This window comes from Leptidea sinapis, chromosome 1 (genome assembly GCF_905404315.1).
Source record: "Leptidea sinapis chromosome 1, ilLepSina1.1, whole genome shotgun sequence".
Taxonomy (NCBI): Eukaryota; Metazoa; Arthropoda; class Insecta; order Lepidoptera; family Pieridae; genus Leptidea; species Leptidea sinapis.
In genome coordinates this window covers 31,944,498-31,962,071 of record NC_066265.1, presented here as the reverse complement: position 1 = coordinate 31,962,071, position 17,574 = coordinate 31,944,498, and the positions used below count along the sequence as shown (strand labels likewise).

General features: G+C 36.8%; 1 protein-coding gene across 5 annotated transcripts in view; it reads left to right on the top strand.

The window, feature by feature from the left end:
- LOC126979545 (paxillin) overlaps positions 1–17,574 on the top strand; it is an 86,804-nt gene that overhangs the window by 35,878 nt on the left and 33,352 nt on the right. For 2 of the 5 annotated variants that reach the window (XM_050828942.1, XM_050829269.1), the window contains exons 1-2: positions 4,342–4,513; positions 14,203–14,447. In XM_050828942.1, coding sequence (XP_050684899.1) covers positions 4,357–4,513; positions 14,203–14,447 — 402 coding nt within the window. In that variant the 5' untranslated portion in view covers positions 4,342–4,356. Of the gene's footprint in view, positions 1–4,341; positions 4,514–11,936; positions 12,075–14,202; positions 14,448–17,574 lie in introns of those variants that run through there. The other 3 variants (XM_050829185.1, XM_050829112.1, XM_050829029.1) reach the window with 2 other exon arrangements.

Below are 17,574 nucleotides of genomic sequence, written 5' to 3'. Positions count from 1 at the left end.
CCGTATATACCATAGACTTACGGCCGTTCCTAATATAATATTATCTACAGATAGAGATAAATTACTACCTTCTACTGTCAGTAATTAGCTGTCAATAATCTGAAGCTGTCCCAATATACCCGATAAGTCATTTTTATCGCCTTATATTGGGACGCGTGAATTGCAATTTCCATACAAACTTCTATCGCTGGTAAGCTATACGTCGTCCCATTGACAGACAGGTGAGTTACCGTAGATAAGTTTATTGGGACAGAAAAGTCAACGATAGTTACGATTTTTATCTCAAGTAAGAGATAGACTGAATATTGGAAACGGCCATAAGAAGTTAGAATATACTAGCGTGTGAAGACCTGATAGCTCGATAATGTTAGCTAGATTCATATTCAAAGCGTGTCTGACTTTTTACGACTAGTCAATTGAAATAGGATACAACAACAATCAAATCAAAATCAGTTCATGCATGTATATGCATGTCAAGTTTTCTTTTTTTTGCATTTACCTCCACTTCGGAAACATTTTAGCTTTAATGAGAAGAAGTGGCAAAAAAATCATTGCCACTCTTTTAAATCCACATTTACAACTTCATCGTTTTACAAATCATTCGCTTTCCTTTTTCTATCGCGTTGTATCTCCGTTAGAGATGTTCTTCTCTTTTGTAAGGTTTGTTAGTCTATTCGCTAGTATATTGTAAGTCTAAGGTATATTAATATTATTCTGCCTGTCGTCTGAAGAGATTGAAAAGTTCATTTATTTCTCAATAAATCCACTACAGTCTAATTTTTTTTTATGGAATAGGAGGACAAACGAGCGCACGGGTCACCTGTTGTTAAGTGATCGCGGCCGCCCACAATCTCTTAGAACACCAGATTCCTCTAGCCTGATTCCTCACAGGAGCGTTGCCGGCCTTTAAGGAAGGTGTACGCGCTTTTTTTGAAGGTACGCATGTCGTATCGTCCCGGAAACACCGCACAAGGAAGTTCATTCCACAGCTTTGTAGTACGTGGAAGAAAGCTCCTAGTCTAAAATAGTCATTTAATATGGTAGCTTTAAAGCATTTTCAGCGACACTTATCAGAGCGGATTGCTAATTTATTTATAGCTTGCTGGACATTTCCTTTCTTTATTCGAACCTCGGACTAACTGTATGCTAAGACTATGGAAAGCAGATTATCTACACTTTCATACAACTTTCTTTCTTAATTTTATTAATTATTCCTAGTACCTATCTACTCTTGACTTGGCCCCTTTCCAGTAGATTGCTGATCTGATCGGGAAAGGTACGCTTAAATCGACATTCCATACATAAAGTTCAGTTAATTTATTTTGAAAATCGAAATAATAGTTTATTTGATAATGAAATTGATAGTAAATCTGCTAGATGTTCATGAATAGAAGTTTAATAAAAAAAAATGTTAATTCGAAGCCTCTTATCAGAGTATCCAAAGATTTTATAACATGTTTACTCGTTTATAGGTTGTTTTAATAAAGGTCTTTTCATCCCACGTAGTTAATGGTACGCATGAATACACCTACACCAGTTTCCATAAAGAGCTATTCTCTACATTCTTACATAATGTTTTTCAATTTTAAGCGACCGAGGCATAGAATATATTAATATAACTAACTACTCTGTACTATATCACTAAAAGTACAGTGACTATAGCTATTCCTTCTATTCGCATATACAGGTGTCCTAAAAAGTAGTGTCAAGCGGATGTCCGGAGATAGAACATCCTTTGAATGTTCTTTTTTTTAATGATAATTAGGGACGAGACGAGCAGGACGTTCAGCTGATGGTAATTGATACGCCCTGCCACTACAATTGCGCTCGTCACCTTGAGACGTAAGATGTTGTCTCATTTGCCTAGTAATTTCAATAGCTACGGCCCTTCAGACCGAAACACAGAAATGCTTACACATTACTGCTTCACGGCAGAAATAGGCGTCGTTGAGGTACCCATGATCTAGCCGGCATCCTGTCTAAAGGAGCCACCCACTGGTAAAAACTTCACGTTCTACTCTGGTATCCAGCTACCCCCTATAACCCCCTGATTCAGAATGATCCGTGGTCATAATTTTTAGTCCGAACTTACTGACTGATTTATTAAGACAGCCTAAACTTTTGGAGACTTCCAACTTGAAATTTTGCAGAATTCTATAATAATTAAAGTGGGCATTAAGATAGGAATTTTTAAATGTTTCCATTGAGGAGAATTTAAGGGATGAACAGCTGTATAGGTTATCCCTTATTTTCAATGTTGTACGTACGAAATGAAGGTTACACATCTGGTTGGAAATACATTTAAACGTATATCGGCGTTTTTCATAATTTTCTTCAAGAAAGTGAGTTTGAAGTTAAATTTTAGAAGAAATTAGCCACAGTGAAACACGGCTGAGCTTTGCCAATTCCATATAAAAAAAATTAGAGGATTTTTCGTTTGAAGAAGAATATTCTTTCGCATGTAAATAATATATCGCGTAGCATAGTCGGAAGATGCGAAAGTTCTTACTTTTATTAAAAGATATTATTTATTTTCTGAGTACACACCGAATTACATGGTCCAACTGGAACCCTGTGTTCCACGGGAGGCCCGGTGGGATTTATGCGTTCGCAAAAAAAAATTGAGGCTTCAAACTTATAAAAAAAACCTAGAATTTTTCTAAATATCAATAGTATGTTATTCAACAGAAACCAGTAAAATTTTAAAAGTGGTTTACTAGATATGGTAGTAGAGATGAATCTCTGCTCTAAAGTAAGCCTTTTAAAGTGCTATACGCCATTAACACGAATAAAAGTAGCTATTTGGATAAACTTCAATTTAAAAGATAGTGCAATAAACCCGCTCCTAAGTAGTAATACATTATTATCAGAATTAGAAATGTTAACTGGAGCTTATGATAAAACAAAGCCATTTCGACGCAGCTCTACATAGAGCGGAGGCTAGTGAAGGCTTTTAAAAGGCGTTAAATCTAAGGTTAACTGTCGACCTTAATAGATGGCGCTCGCTACACCCACAATGACTTATCACTTAAATAACGCCGCTTATGTAACAAAATTGTATAGGTTAGTTCTAGAAAACTAGTCGAACATTCTGATACTAATAATTAACCTTTTTTTTATTCTTTTTTTTTACAAGCCATACATCATAGTGATTAAGTTGGCTAACAATTAACTTGAGCATTATAAATGTTACCCTCGTTATGTATATATATTTCTGCCATCTCAAAGGAAGGTCACGTATTCTTTTGCGGTGGTTTTCTTTGAGACTGGAACTCAACAAACTCTATGAAGGTATTTTGTATTGCTTCTTTACAAGAACATTATTTTGATATGTAAAAATGGAGAAAAAAAATGGCGTTGTCTAGGCTGTAATAAACCTTTATCAAAATTTTTCCATTCGTAAGCTTCGGTGTATGGCATTATTGCGGCGTCAGCCATTGCGATTTTCTCTTGCAATTATCGTATAGTATCCATTTTTCCTCAAACTTCATAATTCGCCTCAAAACTACTTCATTTCTGTGCCTGTGTTGTGAATGTGATAAGGACTGCTTCAATTCGTGTTTTTCAAATTAAAATTTTTTTTGTCACTTTTTCTAATTCGATGCAAGTGCTATGCTATGCTAACATTAAACCAGGCCGCTAATTCCTTTTTTATTAGAGAGGAGGACAATGTCACCTGGTGTTAAGTGATCACTTAGTGGAATTCGGTACAGGAATCAATCACCTCATTCCATAAACAGCTTTGCTGTTCGGTGATTCCAGGACGATACGATATGGGTGCCTTCAAAAAAGGATGTATAACTTTTGAAAGGGCCGACAACGCTCCTGTGATTCCTTTGATGTCGCAAGAGCATGTGGGCGGAGGTTATTACTTAACACCAGGTGTCCACCGTCCCGACCAACGGATAAACAAAGACGCGGGTTATATCTTATTATACATATATACTTCAAACTATTACGTTGTCTACAGAATACTACTCCAGATCTCTCTATCATAAGAATAAAAACCCCCTCTCAACATATATACGAAATGCAATAAGATAATTAATTTTCAGTTTATGCCAAAATATACTTTCGAAACTTGGGTTAAAATCTAACCCAATTCAAATTAATGTATCGTAAAAGAAGCGTAACCGAGACAGGTTAATGACGCAAAGTTGTGAAACAACGTGGAAAACTGACCACCTGACGGGAATAGCACATCACGTAACTGTGTCGCCAGCTCACTCGCCGACCGCGCTATCATCCGGCACCCGCCTCCGATAACCCTCGACTAAAATAACTAGTAGTTACATAGCCGCAGTCGATCAGCGACTGTCTGCGAATTCGAACCGGCGCGTCTTTTATACCCGAGGGATGGCTTCCGTGCGCACGCGCTCTGCTTCCCCAAAATCCGTGTCCTTCTCCCCCGTTCTGGAAAGGAAATACATCGTCGAACGAACGCCGGCCTACCCCCCGGAGCTCAACCCGAGCGATTGGAGGAAGTACTTCACGGACTTCAGCTCGTATCTAGGTAAGTTTTTGTTGGAGTGAAGTGTAACCGCGTGTGAATGATTCAGTGGCTTTTTGCGTATGGCCTTGTTCTATATCGGTTACGAGTTATTGAGGCGATTTAGGAGGATGCCGACAAACAAAACTAGCTCTAAGAATCTTTTAAATTATTTGTTGTGATAAACGATTGCATCGTGTGTTTGTTATGGATAAATCCAAATGCTGAGGTATAAGCAGACATTATGACAACAGGAGCAACCTACTAAACTTCTAAACTTCTGGAAAAAATATGTATTCTAAAACGCAGAAGTTCGATGATGAATTAATTCCGCTTATATTTATATTTTAAGGTTATATTTTATTAAAGATTCTCTCTACATTATAAACATGCCGTAAACAATAATTATAATACTATATTCGCACTTACAAAGTCTCGTCCGCATGTAACGAATATTGGCGAGCAAAAGACAGCGAAGGTTTCTCTTCTCTTTCATTCGCCTTCTGTAAGTAGTCTGCCATAGACTTACAATCTACTAGCGCAATAGATAAACAAAGCGTGGGAGAAAGAAGAAGATCTGTAACGGAGATACAGTAAGATAGAAAAAGAAAGCGAATCTATTGTAGCTGTAACCGATTTTGATTGACAAGTCGTAGACAATCAGCTAAAAACACAAATTGGCAAATCAAAATTGGTCACGCATTCGGCTTTCAGGACGTCTATACGCTAGTATGTATATTATAAATCTATGTATACAGTCATCATTATCAGTGAGCCCTGTATTGATCGTAAAAAGAGTAAAAGTTCTGGAGGAGATTTTAAAACATCTCCAATATATTGTGCGTCTAACCGGTAGTTACTACGTATTACAACATTATATTGTGTGTTAATTTCAATGTTCATATTATCTTCGTTTCTCTATTCGCTATCGGCAATTACAACGTTAAACAATTTCATATTTACATCTCTAAAATTAGTCTCTTACGCATATTTGAGCGATACTATCTACATACACAGTTATAATTGTAACAGTGGCGTGTCAATCTGTAGATAACCGTACTACGAGTTCACTGGAGAAATATTTTGTTTGCTTTCTCTTCCTTTTATTGTTCTTACATTTAGTTTTTTTTAATGGAAACAAACGGGCAAATGGCTTACCTGATAAAAAGAGATAACCATCGCCATGGATATCTGTAATATTTTCCTCGTCTGTCTAGCAGTCCTAAAAATGAGTTACTACCAGCCTTTGAAAGTCCCTAAGTTGTATCGGTCCTGGAATTCTGCAGCCGATTCCGTAAGTGACTGCGAGGCAAGTTTCTTTCAAAACTCGCGATCGTTAAATGAGATTATATCGACAGTGTACAAGTGATGTAGGTATTTCGAATTTATAAGTTTTCGTATTTCGTCGCTCCGTCCGGGAGTGAAATTTCGCTGCAAAAATTTGCAATCTTGTCAGTGACTTCGTAGTCATCATTTAGGGTTGGGTTTGCGTTACAATCTGTCCTATTCGTTGCGTACTGATGAGTTCCTTATTATCCACAAGTTTACAGAACCGTTATGTGTAGAAGATGTGAGGTATGGTGATATACGCCGCGGCCTTGTTCTCTGTGTTGTTTGACACGGAGCGGGCGCTCTATTTTATTCGTTTTATGGAATACAAGGTAAAACAAGCCTGGTCGCCCGAGAATACATTGAGGAATTACTTGTTCGCTGTAGGCATTAGCATAAAATATGCGGGAGGTTGAACGATGAAAGATATAACGTGCTCTGTGTCAAATTCTACTCGTACCTAGATCCTCAATTCATCCAAAATATGTTCCACATCGGGTATCGAAATTTTGAAAACGTCTATCTGTCCCCTTTAGAAATTCGTACACGAACATTTTGTTTTGTCACCCTAGTAATAAACGGTTTGCCATATTATTGTCTTACAAAGCAAAAAGACGGCTTTGTAAAATTTATTCCTCAGCAACTACAATACCTAGGTACAGACTCCTACAGTATATCGTTGGAAAGGTTTTGATGAGAGAAAGCTTGGGTTTCTGGGTGGCGAGATCAAAAGCTATTCAGGTTCAAATATTTCCCATAGAGTTAGTTACATTGAAAATAAGGTTTATTCACGTGCCAGTTGGCAAATATGCGGGTGCATATGAATAAACCTTACGTGCTGCTGCCATTTGCGCGTGCAGTTGCACGTGCAAATGGCAGATGACACGCGAGGGACAAGCGGGTCGGCACTTGTCGCTGCATATAAAATATGATATACTTATTTTAACTAGCTGACCCGGCAAACGTTGTTTTGACATATAAATTACTTTTTAGAGTTAGACCGTTTCTTGGACATTGCAACATTACTTTACTTTAGCAGAGTAACTGTTACAATGCATTCAGCCAATTCAATAACAAAAATTAAAATAATTATAATTGCAATATTTATTTTATTATATTATATCTGAGTAAAAGTTTTTTATTTGTAAAATGATATCTACTAACATTTCATATAAAAAAATTGCATTTCTATAATGCCTGCCATTTTTATATGAGCAATTTTGTCTGACGTACAAATTGTGAGCGTTATTTTTATATCTTGTTAAATATTCTTTTGTACTTTCATTACATAAAAAATTATATTCGAAAAAAACAACGTAATTCTGTTACAAAAGTATTTTTGGCATTAGTAATGTTTTTAAGGATTATGACTACACGATTTAAAATGTAGGTTCTTGATAAGAAATAGTACATTTTTCAAGCGGCGAAATTAGCGATTTTCAATAAGGATGCTATTTATGTTGATAATTTTGTACTTTTATGGTTTGTTTAGTCACTAAGACGCATGTAACGCAATTTATGAATCAATGAAATAGCGAAAAAACCGCAATATTTTGAGTAATGGTAGAACAAAACCGAATTAACAGTTCTGTATGTACTTTAACGTTACCCGTTATCATTTTTATGCGGTTGTTTTTTAATGAAAGATGTTTAAAAACCCAAAAATTTGAGCGGCACTACAATTGCGCTTGTTACCTTGAGACATATGATGTTAAGTCCCATTTGCCCAGTTATTTCACTAGCTGCGGCGCCTTTCAGACCGAAACACTTCAGACAGAAATAGGCGCCGTTGTGGGCCCCATAATCTAGCCGGCATCCTGTGCAAAGGAGCCTCCCACTGGTAAAACGTATCGGTTTCAAAGATTAAAAAAATGACAAATTAAAAGTAGCGTTTGGGTACTGACTGTGATGTCGCCGGTGGTCTGTCACACGAGTCCTTTCATCATGTTGATGCAAAAAAATAAATTCCGAATCTATTAAAAAGGAAGTGCAGTTCACTGTTTCTGAAGTAAAATATAATTCGTCACCTGCTCATTGCCTGTGGGTTGTAAGTTATATTCTGCCGTCAAATGAATCTAGTGCTGGAATTACTAAAAGTATAATAAAGTGTTTTATCACTTGAATAATGTGTTGAGATATGTGATTCTTATCACAATGTGATTTTAACTGTGTTATTGAATTGTAAATGTATAATGTTTAATCGTAGATAATTTATATGTCTAGATAGAGGCTGTTAATCTCAATTTTTCACAGCTGTCACAGTCTATCTAGACTTATGATCTATCGGACTTACAAATAAACTTATTATAAAGTTATAACTGATGATAAACAAAGAAAATGCAAAATGTTTACAATATCGTTGACAACACTGTTAATACAATGATAATTCTGAAGTTTTCCGAATGACAAGCTGCCTTGCAAATAAACGCGGGAAACGTTTTACGTCCCAACAAACCATGCGTAAGCAAAATGTCTATTTGTAAACACTTTACATATTCTTCGTTTATGCTTAGTTATAACTTTATGCCAATTTTATTTGTAAGGCCGATAGTGTCTAATAGTATTGTTAATGTCATTTATATTTTACTGTTAATTGCGTCGATTGTTTGATGACTAATATTGACACCTTTCAAGTCTCTCTCGCTTTTGTAAATACATACACAGGAATGTTTTTATTTATTTTTACATTTTTACTGATGATGGCCGCATTACTTATAAAACCAGCAATTCCTTTTATGCATACATTACCTTAGATGTTTCATGTATCTGGAAGTGGCTTTAAAGAATTTTAGATATTTACTACACTGAGATGTTTAATAATTATTGGGTTGGCGTCATTCAGTGTGTCTTAATTAATATAAATATTGATGCTATCATTATATCTTGTTTTTTTTATGTACCGCGCGTGTAACAAGAAATTTCTTGCCTCGCACAACCACTTTGTGGAATTAATTACCGGCTGCGGTTTTCCCGAACAGATATGACTTCGGGCCTTTTAAGAAAAAAGCATCCCAACTTATATGCTGGCAACGCATCTCTTGATACCTTTGTTGTTGCGGATGTCCATGGGGGGTTGCCTCACCTCTCCCCATACCGTGAGTCTCTTGTCCGTTTGCCCCTTCTTATATGTAAAATAAAAAAAAACCTTCATTTTTTGAGGCAATAAACCATTATATTCAGGTCTCATCACTGGGTCCAGATACTAATCTGTCGAACCAGCATCTCTTTCAACCTTTTATGTTGCTGCAAACCCATTCATCCTTTCATCATCATTAAGTAAAGCTTAGCCACCCAAGTACTATTATATAAACTTCTAAATAATGTAATGAGTTTGTCCGAATTTGATGATTCTTTCTAGAAATCTGTACCCGAAGAGTAACAAATTTAAAATTTAAATATTTTTATTCATTTCACGCACTTTCGCACTCAAAAAACCACTTTTTGAATGTAAAAAATTTACCACCCATTCGAAGATATATGCCTCACTCGTAAGTAGAAAAGGTGAAAGAAACTCAGCGGAATTTTCTTTTAATAAAATGTATTACATTACATAACATGTTACAATAAATAGACATTTTACAAAACGTATTTTATAGTAGGTAGGTATGTATTATATTTATACAAAGTGATACAACAAAAATACTCAAACGTTTTCACTTACTTGAATAAGTTAAATATAAATGATGAAAAAAACCAGGTTTCGACATTACAAATAATTAAATCAAGATTTACAAACACGGGTTGAGTTTCACTTTTCGTCAGTTTAATTTTTTGTTTAATTAACGTCCGCCCGAGAGTTTTGTACGCTTTTAATAAGCTGTGTTTAAACGTAATGGAATTTCTGAACGTAATTATTACCACCTGCTAGACTTCTGATTTACTTGAAAATGTACACCAGGATCTTATATAAATACACTAGCTGACCCAGCAAACGTTGTATTGCCGATATTAAAATCGTGATACAAAAGTAACTGTTGATCGCAGATGGGTGAAAATTTGAAGTTGTGTGTATTTTTTAATGCTGACTCATAATCAAACAATTTAAAAAAAATGTCAAAAAAATAAAAAATAAAATCGTGTGGACCACCCTTAACATTTAGGGGGATGAAAAGACTCAGACCTACCCAATATGCACTCAAAACTTCATGAGAATCGGTCAAGCCGTTTCGGAGGAGTTCAAAGTTTAACACCATGACACGAGAATTTTATATATTAGATATATTATTATGTCCTATGGTATATTGCTATGAGGCAATACTGCCGATATTAATGCCATCTTTATGCTGCAGAAGAGGGGTATTCACGCTATTTATAACCTAGGACCTAAAAAATAAACATCTTGACTGTTTGTTACCTCTCAAATATTCATTACAGTGATATGTACGTACATAGCAATTTAAGTGAATTTGCTAGAAACTGTCATAACCATAATGAACACTAGGAACAAACATAAACTTATAATGCCTACTACTCGGCTAAGCCAAGTCAGTAAGTATTGTGTGGGGCGATGACAAATTATGCTTTTACAATAAGATCCCAGAAATTGTTCAAAACAAATGTATTACGAAATTCAAGAGAATTGTTAAAAAACTTTTGTGTGGTAAAGGTTATAATAACATTTGTGACTTTCTTAATGATACCACAGATTTTATTGTATGATATTACATTGTAACCATATTTATTATGAAAAAAAGCCTGCTAAGTTTCTTGCGCCCGTTCTTCTCAGGCCTGAGGCACACTTTTTGGAATGGGTGGTAGTTTTTGACTTTCAATATGTGATATCATGTCGTTTATTGATTTAAATATTTGAATACGATTATCAGAATTACCAGTATGATAAAAAATATCGTCACACGATATAAAATAAGTCTAGTATTTTAATAAAAAGTGCCCATAAACTGTTTTGACTGTAAAATAGAAGTATATTATAAATTCACATTCATAGTAAAAAGGACACTTTAACACTGCTGAAGTATAAAATGATATTAAAATTTCGTACCCATAATAACCATACAAAGGCGCTTAAGTATTTTGACACATTTATAATCTTTATAACATTTCACAATAGATATTAAATATGAATGAAGTACTACGTCATAACATGCAGCTTGTGTAACTGAATACATGAATATCACCAATAATAATTATAGTACCTGGATGAGCGAGCCTAGCTCGGATTTTAAGAAGGTACAAAACTTGAAAAAAAAAAACCTAATAGGACATCTGGATTCGAACCGGGATCTTCTGCTTTTCGGATCACCCAATGTCCAATCTGAGCTATTATAGTCTTGTATATATAGTGGCGAAATTTACCTTTGATTTCTAATGTTATTGTAGCAGTTTCTCATTAAAACACGGATAAAATTACATTTTTTAAAATTGAAACCTAGGTAGATCGATTTCTCGCCCCCGAAACTATCTGTATACTAAATTTCATTAAAATTGTTGGAGCCTCTTCTGAGATTCAGAGTATTATTATATTCAGATAATATATTTATAGTCTAAATCATTAGGTAGGTTTATTGCCACACGCAAACAGATACTTGACACTTGACAGACGATATTTTTATATTAATTGTCGTTTCTGTTAGCCGTAGAAATTCCGCAAGAGACGCGTCATCGCATGACGCCTCTACTTATCAAGGCATCGTCAGCACATACTCTATTGATTCACTTATCACTTACAGCGCACAAAGCGCTGTAAACCTGGCTGTAGGTTATACATGTGAAAGGTAAGACTTTTTTTGTCTTTTTAACATATTAATAATCTTATTAGAGGAATACCTTGAAAAGATTTTTTGTAAGGATTAATGTCGGAGCAAATTAATACAATTTTTTTCTAAATTTGTTGTGTTCGGAAACTTTAGTTTTGTTTCCAAAGTATTCTAAAAATAGCATCTGTTAATGAGCTTAATTAAAGCGGCTTACGGTCTGAAGTGCTTAAGTATTCCAAATATTTATGAGTATATTCTTATGTACGATTTTTGCGGTTTGCGCTCGACGGAGAACAGAGCCCAGAGGTGATTCAGTACTGCATTAGGCTATAAGACAGTCGCGCGCGCTGTTTCGTGATTTTATATTAAATTCTAGTGTAATAATTATATTCGTTGTAGTGCGAAGGTTTTGTTCGAATTGCTCTTGATAATGTCACGACCACAGCCTTCTGTGAACGGCGATCTGTACGGGAAAATACTTAAAACACATTCAGAGCCACAAACTGATTATGCAGACGTATTCGAGGCCTGCGAAGGATTGGGTAATGTTGACTTAACACTTGTTTACTTGATCACATTAAAGTGTTTGCACAAGGATTACTGTTTCAAGTGGCTGAATAGTTCAATAGTTTGTCTAATAAGGATCGCTTTGTTCGAACATTGCATGCGTTTACGCGTCGTGACCGATAACATTTTTATAATGTTGTTGATTGCTGGTCTCAAAAAGATGTTTTAGCCGAAAGCAATCGTTTGGAGAGCGTTGAACTGTCGTAAACGAGTTTTTTAATATGACATCAAGGCCGCAGGGATCTTTGGCGAATTTGCGGTGAACAGGATATTTTTGATTCGTTCGGAATCTTGTGGCAATGCGAGACCCATCTAGTCTTCGCACCGAACAATATTTAATAATCGTCTTCTTTACCGATATCTGATTGCTGTTTTTTAGAAAAGAAGTGGTTTTTTTAAGTAAAATTAAGCAGAATCTTCTATCAATATTTGTCTCATAATAATAACCGCATTTTGTATGGAAAGAGTATATTTTTTTCTAACAGGGGAGAAAATTTTAATAGCATCATAAAGTTTGAACGATATAAACAAGATAGTTTTCGCAATGCCCAAAATCTCAACTTTGTACCCTAAAGCTAGATAGACTATAGTTTAACTTTTAGTTGCTCATTTATCCGACTATCATATTCCAAGAGACTTATTCAGAACCAGACTTGTACATCCAGAGATTAGCGCGTTCAAATAACAAGAAAATAGAGTGTTCAGCTTTATCTATATATTAAGATAAATCTGTTGAATAATTTATATTTGTGACTGTATATTTTAGGATAGGACTGTATTGTTGATCAGTTGTAGGCTCCTTTGCACAAGATGCCGGCTAGATTATGGGTACCACAATGGCGCCTATTTCTACAGTAATGTGTAAGCATTACTGTGTTTCGGTCTGAAGGGCGCCGTAGCTATTGAAATTACTGGCCAAATGAGACTTAACATTTTATGTCTCAAGGTGACAAGCACAGATGTAGTGCTGCTCAGAATTTTTGAGTATTTCAAGAATCCTAAGCGGCACTGCATTGTAATGGGCAGGACGCATCAATTACCATCAGCTGAACGTTCTGCTCGTCTCGTCTCTTATTGTCATAAAAAAAGGATATCGTACTGAAGAAGTTCGAACGTGACCCGATGCATAAGATACATAAAAAAATATGCTTAAAATATACGATGTCTGCTACAGTAATTATTTTTCACAGGGTCTTAGCACTAATACGTAATCTAATTGATTGAAAGCTTAAACATGTAATGTCCCTGTCACGGAACCCTCCATGCTTGAAAGAGACAGAGTACTTACTTACTACCAAAATGTGTTCCAGTTATATTTAGTGGCGCATATCCATTGCATGCAATTAGGGGACCTCGGGCTTGGTTAACTCGGGTGACATCATTCCATGAATGGTCTCAATCAGCACAACACCAATTAACGTGTTGGTTTAAAAATTCTCTGACTCCTTGATTTCTGTAATTGATTCGGTTGTCTCCAAAACAATAATAATTGTATGTGATGAGTACCACTTTAGTACAAATCAGCGCGTGCTTATGAATGACAGGCAATGTTAGCCATCAAGCAAAACAACAGAAGAAGTGAAAACGGATTTAGAGAAAGCTTGCAATATGCACAGATTGAAAACAGGAACAACACACTATACATATAGATGTCGGTAAATTACATTGCTTGTTGACTGTTTTCAATTTGTGTCTATTCACAAGTGAAATTTTCGTCCCTTTCTTCGTTCGTACATACTTTTCATTTCATTTTGATCCACATCTTTCGGAAGCCACACGAAACTGATAATTTTTTTTGTTCGTAGGATGTTGAATTTTAGAGCATTGTGAAGAAATTATAGCTTAAGCTTAAACAGTTAAACACGTTGTGGAAACTGCATTTTATATAGACTAAATATTTCTGTTCTAATCTAAAATGAAATAAAAATTATCTAACAAAATTTACAAAAATGGAAAGGTCATTTATACTTATTCCTCGCAGAAGAATAGGCTAGCAGCCTATAAGGATTGAATATCTATGGCGATTTTTGTTGTAGTCTTCTTAAATGATATTATTTGTTGCCAGAATTTCAAGGTTAACAACTTGCTATATTTGTTTTCCAGATGCCCTGCTAGCGGATCTACAGAATTCAATAAACCCGGGTCGCGTGAGCAGTCCTGGAGGAAGAACAACGTCTCCAAGTGGCAGAACCAGTTCTCCAGGAAGGACCAGTTCCCCGCTGGGTAGAGGCAGCTCTCCCGGCCGCCTTAGCTCACCCGGTGGCAGTCTCAGCTCGCCAACGTCTACAGGATACGGCTCAATTAATGGCTCAAGAAACATTGGTTCTGATTACGCTAAGCCTGCGTCGGTGAGTGAATATGTTTTTGCCCTTACTATGTTAAGCTTTGATCTGATACATGCCTGAGGAATAATTTCTGCATATTGATATTTAGCCAGTAAAATACTTAATTTAGACACAAGATGCACTGACCCTAAGTAGTTATTTGTCCGATTAGTTTACTGATCCATCGTAAAAATAACAAAACAAATAAAAGTAAGCTGTAGTTATTAGGTACTTTAGCCTATTATAGTAATTATATTGGAATTTTAGTAAGGATCCTTAATTTAAAAAAAAATATAGCCTATATCACCCGGGGTTAGTGTAGCTTCCCAACAGTGAAAGAATTTTTCAAATCGGTTCAGTAGTTTCGGAGCCTATTCAATGCAAACAAGCAAACAATCAAATCTTTCCTGTTTATAATATTACTATAGATAATAAGGAACTTCTTGCCTTGCCACTTTTTGGAATAAATTAACGTTAAAGTTTTCCCTAATCGATACTTCAAGGGGCTTTCAAGCTTGGAGTATAGCGGTTCCCAACGCGTGACGCGCGATTTCTAGCTCTGTAGAAGTCGTTTGGCGAGTGGTTCTGACCGTCAAAAGAACATTGCGAGAGAAACATTTGAACTCTTGTCGTTGCGACAAACAGGAGAGTCCTCGCCAGGCTGTGTGAAAATTCAGTTATTATCTATTAATGTGTGTGTCTCTTTTTAACCGACTTCAAAAAGGAGGAGGTTATCAATTCGATCGGTATTTTTTTTATGTATGTACACCGATTACTCTGAGATTTATGACCCGATTTACGTAATTCTTCTTTTGTTTAATAGCGATCTTCTTTTGCGAAATAGATGCCATTTGGTCCCATAAAAATTTTACATAGTTTGGCCCAGCAGTTTTCATTTTATGAACATTTATATGAAAATTTTCGTCTACCTGAATGACATAATTGTTTTCTGTGTACGGCTTTTTTTGGAGTTTTCATTCAGGTTGATTATATATTATTATTAACTGACACTAAAACGTAAAAAATAAATAATAAACTACGTTTAAAAAACCGACTTCAAAAACTGAAAAGTATCAAATATTAGTTAGTTAAAGGTAGGTTAAAGGTAAAGGTTTGCATAAGACCACTTATGTAATATTAATAAAATACTATTATTTGTATGCGCTAAATATTAATAGCTTTGAAGTCGGTGCCAAGCCAAATGTAATAAAGGTACCTACACTCGCCACGCGTGACTTTGATCGGGATTGCTTCGTCTGGAACAAAACAACCCAAGCGGACAGACACGCATGACCAGACAACCTAAATAATTACAATAAGTAAGCTGTTTATAATATTAAGTTTTATTTTGTTTAGGGCTTGGCACCCGACTTAAAACATATAAATAATAGTATTTTATTAATATTAAGGGTAAAGGTTTGCATAAGACGTGTATGAAATTAAATTTTCAGTTATTTGATACTTTTCAGTTTTTGAAGTCGGTTTTTTAAACGTAGTTTATTATTTTATTCACACGGAATCTGTATCTGTTTCACGTTTCGTGATCAAACAAATAATTGATAATTTGATAATCGTATTATCATTGGCTTTGCGATAAGTGCCTTATTATGAACTTGATAGAATTGATTTGTCTATACAGAACGTATGTATACAGAGTATAGCTCTATACGGAACCGAAGCCTCATGGAAGTCAGCCCTTGTCCATCCGATCCAAAAAAAAAGGAGACAGTTCGGATCCAGCAAACTACAGGCCTATTGCTATTACCTCCCTGCTCTCCAAAATCATGGAGAGCATAATTAGCCGTCAGCTCTTGGTATATCTAGAGGGTCACCAGTTGATCAACGACCGACAATACGGGTTTCGCCATGGTCGGTCGGCAGGTGATCTTCTGGTGTACCTAACACATAGATGGGCAGCGGCTATTGAAAGCAAGGGGGAAGGCCTGGCAGTTAGCCTGGATATAGCGAAGGCCTTTGATCGTGTATGGCACAAGGCGCTCCTCTCCAAACTTCCATCATTTGGGCTTCCCGAGAGCTTGTGCAAGTGGACCTCCAGCTTCCTCACTGGGCGCAGCATACAGGTCGTTGTCGATGGATATTGCTCGAACCCGAAGCCCGTAAATGCTGGAGTGCCGTAAGGCTGTGTGCTGTCTCCCACGCTGTTTCTTCTGCATATCAATGATATGTTGGACACCTCCAACATTCATTGCTATGCAGACGATAGCACTGGTGATGCCGTATACACTGGCCATGCAGGTCTCTCGCGGGAAATCGTCGACCAGTGCCGGGAGAAACTTGTGTCTTCTATCGAGTCCTCTCTTGAGAAGGTCGCGGAATGGGGTAAATTGAACCTTGTCCAATTTAACCCCCAGAAGACTCAAGTTTGCGCGTTTACCACTAAAAAAACCCCATTTGTCGTATCACCGCTCTTCGAGAACACTTCTCTTAAAGCCGCGCCTAGTATCGGAATACTGGGTCTCGAAATCTCGAGCGATTGCCAATTTCGTGGTCATCTGGAAGGCAAAGCCAAATTGGCCTCAAAGAAACTGGGCGTCATTAATAGAGCACAGCAATACTTCAAGCCGGCCCACATACTAGCGCTCTACAAAGCGCAGGTCCGGCCACACATGGAGTATTGCTGTCATCTCTGGTCTGGCGCACCCCAGTATCAGCTCGATCCATTTGACCGCGTGCAACGCAGAGCAGCTCGAATTGTCGGGGACCCAGTGCTCTTTGAACGGCTGGATCACTTGGCGTTGCGTAGAGACGTCGCTTCATTGTGTGTCTTCTACCGCATTTATCACGGGGAGTGTTCCGAAGAGCTGTTTAACCTGATTCCTGCCGCCGAATTCCACCTTCGCACGACACGCCACAAGTTAGGATATCATCCTCACCATCTGGATGTGTGGCGGTCCTCCACAGTGCGGTTTTCAAGGAGCTTTCTTCCACGTACTACAAAGCTGTGGAATGAGCTTCCTTGTGCGGTGTTTCAGGGACGATACGACATGGGTACCTTCAAAAAAAGCGCGTACACCTTCCTTAAAGGCCGGCAACGCTCCTGTGATTCCTCCGGTTGTGGGCGGCGGTGATCACTTAACAACAGGTGACCCGTACGCTCGTTTGTCCTCATATTCCATAAAAAAAAAAGCCT